The following is a 6,110-nucleotide window of genomic DNA, read 5'->3' as shown; positions in this document are numbered from 1 at the left end:
TAGAAATTAGGCATGAAGTTCTCTCATTTTGATGGATCCATGTATTTAAGGCACATGCAGTCTTGGGGAGTAGACAGCTTGAAGCCATATATTTAAATGCTGGCCTTACTGAGGTTGGGGGCAGAGGGTCACAGAAGACCCAGAATGAACAGTTCATTTCTGGAATAAGGTGGAGTTGACAAATCTAGATTGAGTAGCCTGTTTTCCTTGACGTGATTCATCCTTGCTTTGACTCTGGCTATCCTGAGGTTGTGGAGTTACCCCATGTGTATAACTGGCTTGGTTTATTAATCCCGTGACTGAAGACTGTGCTGATTTAGTATTTATTGAGCTCCCACAAAATGTCAAACAGTATAAACCCCAGCATGCAGAGCTTCACATGTGATTCAGCAACATGTGCATTTTAGACAGCAAAGACATCAATGCAGGGAGGTAAATCAATCAAGAACCTGCCTTGGGAAAAAAAGGTGCTCCTGACCTCTCGTCTGTGAGGGACAGGCCCTGTGTTCAACCCCAGATCTAACCACACTCTTGAGGTTAGTTTTGTGCCTTGCATTTGAAAGACTACTAGATGTTCAGGAATGAAATCACAGGACAGAGGTGGTGGGTTATCCTACCTGAAAAAATAAACCTGGAACTTAGCTATCCCAGTAAAACACCAGATTGAAAATTCACGAGGACAAAAAATCAGACGGTTATAGGAATTGGAATCATTACTTTAGCATCTCTCACAATTGCTATTTCCAGGTACCTGTTGGAGCATACATTGAAACACTCTTCTGCCAGTTTAGTGAGATAAATCCATTGATTGGCTGCCAAAAGTGAGACCTGGTGACAATGCTTGCAAAGAGGATTACAGAACCTCCCATCAGCTTTGAGAAGGGCTGCTGCCAAGTACCAACTGGCTCAGTTCCCAGTTTGACTGCCTATATTACTCCTTGCAGGAAGAGCCCTATGTATACATCTTAGACGCTTGATATTAACCAAAATGAATTAAATTTTCCTACCTACAATCCTATGCACTTCTCTCTGGGACTCACCTCTGATTTTTTTGAAATTTGGTTTGATTTATAAACTAGTCCAAAACTGATACCAGATGTTGTAAGAATTGCTGTTCAGTTGCCAGTTGTCATAATATATAAAGATGTTTATAAGCACAATCTAATTCTCCAACCTCTTTAGGCTCTTTATAAAGTCCACGCAATTGTTTCAAACTTAAATTGTAGGCATGACAGAAACCAGTGGCAACTTTTCCAGTAATTAATGGAGATGTTTGTTCTTCATAGTTGATATAAACTTAAGCTAATCAGGGAGCACTTTTTCTAACACCCTGACAACCAGGATTTAAAATAATTCATGCTATGTAAATTATTTTTGTTTTTTTTGTTTGTTTGAGACTAGGTTTTGCTCTGTCACTGAGACTAGAGTGCAGTGGTGTAATGACAGCTCACTGCAGCCTAGTGATCCTGCCAGGCTACAGTGATCCTCCTGCCTTGGTGTCCCAAGTAGCCAGGACCGCAGGTGTGCACCACCATGTCCAGCTATTTTTTGTAGAGATGGAGTTTTGCCATATTTCCCAGGCTGGTCTTGAACTCCTGGGTGCAAGCAATTCTCCCCCTTCAGCCTCCCAAAGTTTTGGAATTACAGATGTGAGCCATGGTATGTAAATTTGTAATACAATTGAACTAAGGTTGAATGATGACATTCCTTCTGAATTGATTGGACTGATACAAAAGAAATATGTAAGTAAACTGTTGAACGAATCCCTGTATATTTTGATTTCAATAATTTGCCTCTGTGATTGAGCAGGTATTGTCTGAAGACTAAAAGAGTATTCTCTAAGTATGACATGTAACACCATCAAATTCAACTCCAAATTATTAACACCTTTCGCAGGTGCAACTAAAGCTTCATTTGGATGTTTCTAAGATTCATTAGAAAGGATATTTCCCCGCTCCCCACCCCTACCCCGAGACGGAGTCTTGCTCTGTCACCCAGGTTGGAGTACAGTGGCACAATCTCAGCTCACTGCAACCTCTGCCTCCCCAGGTTCAAGAAATCCTCCGGCCTCAGCCTCCTGAGTAGCTGGGATTACAGGTGTGCACCGCCACACCCAACTAATTTTTGTATTTTTAGTAGAGATGGGGTTTCACTATGTTGGTCAGGCTGGTCTCAAACTCCTGACCTCATGCTCTGCCTGCCTCAGTCTCCCAAAGTGCTGGGATTACAGGTCTGAGCCACCACTCCCGGCCCTAGAAAGGATAATTCTTAGGTGCTTAATTTTGGCTTCACATTAAAATCCCCTGAAGTGCTTTGGAAAATGCTAGTGTCCAGGCACCATCTCAAATCAATTAGACTCTTAGGAGGAGGGCCCAGACATCAATTTAAAAAAAAAAAAAAAGTTCCCCAGGTGATTCTAGGAGCAGCCAGGGCTGAGAACCAGTGATTCAAACATTCCAACAAAGAGCCCACAATGAATCAGATCCCTCCCCAAATAATCCCTCTCCTTCCCCCTACCACCTACACTCACACACATGACCATCAAAGGAATCAAAGGGAATGGGAAATATCTGGCCCTGAGCCTCCCAAGTAATAGAGCTGCTAGAAGCAGAGAAGCCATCCTCAGGATGCCTAGGAGATGAGCTCATCTGGGGCAGGGGTGGGCTGCAGTGTTAGCATACAGGTTCTTTTTTCTCCAATCCATGGATTAAGCTCAAGTTCATTTAGCACCATTGCCAGAGATAGCCTCCATATCATCTTTGCCTGCCTTTTCCTTTCTCCCAAACTAGCCTTTCCTACCCTTTACTGTGTGCAAAAAGTCTAGCCCTGTAACTACTAAAGACTTCTATGCTAACCAGCCCAACCGTGATCACTCCCACTCCCACCGTGGTTATTGACATGAATGTAATAGGACTAAACATTTGTCATTTCTATATCATCCCTCTTTCCTTTTAGTGCACATTTTAATGAAGGAATGAGCTTATTTCTGAGAGTAACAGAAGCAGGAGGAGGGAAACAGTGATTCTTGTGTTCAGTGAGCTGGGAAAGTAGTTGAACCTTACGGATGGTGACTGAGTTACTGGGAACACAGAGGCTGATCTGACAGCTGGATATTATGTATCATTTCCCAAGACTCCTGTCCTCACTGCCCGAGTTGCTGTTCCAACAGTGTGGAGACCCTTGTCCCAAAGCACTTCTCCTCATTTACAGAACTCACAGGAGGTTAAGTTGATGATTATCAGCCTGGTATCATGCTCCACAGTCTTCACCTGTTCCCTTAACCCTGGAAGTAATTAGTGTTTGATCTACACATCATGTGGATGGTAGCTTATTCTTCTGTTCTGTCCTTAAGTAAACTTCTGCTGGTTCTTGATTTCTGGGTTGATCATGTTCCAAGAATCACTACAGAGCAGGTGCTGAGCAGTCAGATGACAGCTGTTGATCTGTTGCAAGTGAGAAATTAGAGTCTGCAAGAGAATGCCATGCCACACAGTTTACATTGAGTATTCAGAAAACCAAATATTTGAGTGCCCACTTTGTGGCAAACACTGAATGTGTACACACACATACACAAACACACATACACAGAGGATGTCTGTCCTTATGTACAATTAAATGCCCTCTTAAGTGAATTGGACCTTTTCCTCTTTATCTGTTTTTATCTATCTCTTTATTGACTAATTCATCTCAAAATTTTTAAATAGTAGTTGGGGAGGAAAGGGCAGAAACAAAAGCAAGACCTTTCTAAAGAGAGCTTGTAGGTGTTTTTGTACTATAAACTAAAGTGGTTTTAAAAGGAAAACCCTTTTGGCATATAAAGGTCTTACTCAGGAAATGCTGAAATCCTAGATGTAGATTTTTAATACATATTTACCTGAAATTCTAGAAATGCAAGGGTTCAAATGCACTAAGCAATATCAGGGTCCTCTCAGCTGAGTCCTTTTTCTGAAGGCAAACTGAAAATCTTTACCAAGCCCAAAGCATTTCTTTTAAATCCCATTCACATTGTGCATTTCACCAATGAGCAGGAGGAGGGGATGCCAGGAAAGCAATCATGGTTCTGAAATACTTTTCTGAACGTGGAGAAAAAGTTTTGTTTGTCCTTCAAGGGCATAAAGAAGAAATAATAAATCCTTTTCCCTCTCTCTCTAGCTTACCCCCAAGCAAAGAGCAAGACTCTCACCAAAGCCCACTTAACATTTTACAAAGACACAAGGACAAGACAGACAGCCGGACAAGAGGGCTGGGCTAGAAATGTTGCCCTCTGTTGGCTTAGCTCTGGTGCTGAGAATAAGCTCTCCAGGTTGACCTCGAGTGGTGCCCTTGGAGGCCAGTGGAAGTGCAACTCCTTGACCAAGGCCTGGCTAAGTGGCATCAGATGACCACGCTGACGGTCATATTCTGGCCATGGGGCGCAATCTTGCGGGGCCAAGCAAGCAACAGTTTGCGCAGCTCCTCGCGGAAGCTGTCGTGCAGCCAGGCGTAGATGAAGGGGTTGTAGCAGGCCGAGCTCATGGCGAGCCAGTGGCAGAGCAGCTGCACCAGCCCAAAGGCGTAGGGGTCGATGGCGCGCGGGTCGAGGTCCCGCAGCAGGTTGAAGACGTGCAGCGGCAGCCAGCAGACGGCGAACACCACCACGACCACCACCAGCAAGCAGAAGGTGCGCCGGCGCCGCGCTCGGTCCCAGTCGGCCTGGCTCTGGGTCACGCAGCCGGGCACCACGCGGTTGCGGAGCTTCACGGACACCCGGACGTAAGACAGGAGGATGACCAGCAGAGGGAGCAGGTAGGTGACCAGCAGCAGCCCCCAGGCGTAGAGCTGGCGCTGGCGCTCCTGGGAGCCCCAGAACTCCTCGCAGAGGCGCACGTCGTGTGGCTTGAGCTCCACGTGATAGGTGTGCATGGCGGCGGGCAGCGCCAGCACCGCGGACAGCGCCCAGATGGCCAGCACCGCGTAGGCGCTGAGGCGCAGCGAGATGCGCCGCCGCAGCGGGTGCACCAGCACGACGTAGCGGTCCACTGCGATGGTGGTGAGCGTGAACACCGACACGTAGACGGTGACCGGCTGCAGGAAGAAGACCAGGTGGCACAGGCCGCCGCCGAACACCCAGCCGCGTGGCTCGAAGGCGTAGGCCAGCGTGAGCGGCACGCAGGCGGCGCACATGAGCACGTCGGACAAGGCGAGGTTACCGATGAGGAAGTTGGTCACGTTGTGCAGCCGGCGCACCCGCGCGATCACCAGCACCAGCAGGCAGTTGCCCACCAGCCCCACGACCACAACGACGCTGTAGAGCAGCACGATCAGCCCCTTCAGCTGATGCACCAGCTGCAGGCTCTGGAAGGGCGTGACCGCCGGAGTGTCCGCGCCAGCCACCGACCCGTTGCGCGCCGAGGCCTCTGCGCTCTGGTTGGCAGGAGTTGTGACCGCCGGCGGCAGCCCAGAAAATAAGTCAGAAACCCTGGGGCCCCGAGTGGGCGATGAGGCCATGGCCACCTGTTCGAAGGTAATCAAAGTCCGTCACTTCCCTTACCATTCTCCATCCGACCTCTTACACCAGCCGCGCCCCTCCCCCATCGCCCGAGTCCTCCCTTGGGAATAACCGGCCACAGAACAACAGCAAAAGTAACAAAAAGGGCTGTCCTCCCACCTCTGTAAAATAAACCTAAGCACGGTTAGAACACACGGCTTATTTAAACGCTTCCACCTCTATTTACGGTCCTCGCAGTCCACGCAGGCAAACCCAGGAGCGCGATCCTACCTGGGACTGGGGTTTGGAGGGCGGGAAAGCGCTCGCGGGAAGAAGGGGCAGAATTTCTGCTGGCCGCCGGCAGTCCTCTGCCCACGTCGGTGATCCGGTCTCGCTTCTCCACGGGAGCTGAACGGATCCAAATGTTCCCAGTGGGCTAGCAGCTTCTGAGAGGGACTGGGAGCGCCTCCCCTCAGCTCCGCCCCCCACTCCAGCTCCCATGTATGGAAAATACGGGTGGAGCACGCTCTGCCCTGCTCGGTGCTTAGAGAACTAGTGAAGAGGACAGTGTGGGGAGGATGGAATCCGAAATGGGAGGAGGGGCCGGCAAACCTGGCCAGAGCAGCGAGGAGGACGAATCTCG

General features: G+C 48.6%; 1 protein-coding gene across 1 annotated transcript; it reads right to left on the bottom strand.

Annotated features, from left to right (window-relative positions):
* Positions 1-304: 304 nt before the first annotated feature.
* Positions 305-5,885, bottom strand: PRLHR (prolactin releasing hormone receptor). The gene is made up of 2 exons (XM_033181533.1): positions 5,759-5,885; positions 305-5,493 (listed from the first exon to the last, which is right to left on the bottom strand). Exon 2 carries the CDS (start codon positions 5,485-5,487, stop codon positions 4,375-4,377), a length of 1,113 nt encoding a protein of 370 aa, XP_033037424.1. The 5' UTR covers positions 5,488-5,493; positions 5,759-5,885; the 3' UTR covers positions 305-4,374.
* Positions 5,886-6,110: the final 225 nt, after the last annotated feature.

Source organism: Trachypithecus francoisi, unplaced genomic scaffold (assembly GCF_009764315.1).
Source record: "Trachypithecus francoisi isolate TF-2019V2 unplaced genomic scaffold, Tfra_2.0 Contig01579, whole genome shotgun sequence".
Taxonomy (NCBI): Eukaryota; Metazoa; Chordata; class Mammalia; order Primates; family Cercopithecidae; genus Trachypithecus; species Trachypithecus francoisi.
Note: the sequence above shows the minus strand (reverse complement) of the source record. Positions and strands in the feature narration are given on the sequence as shown.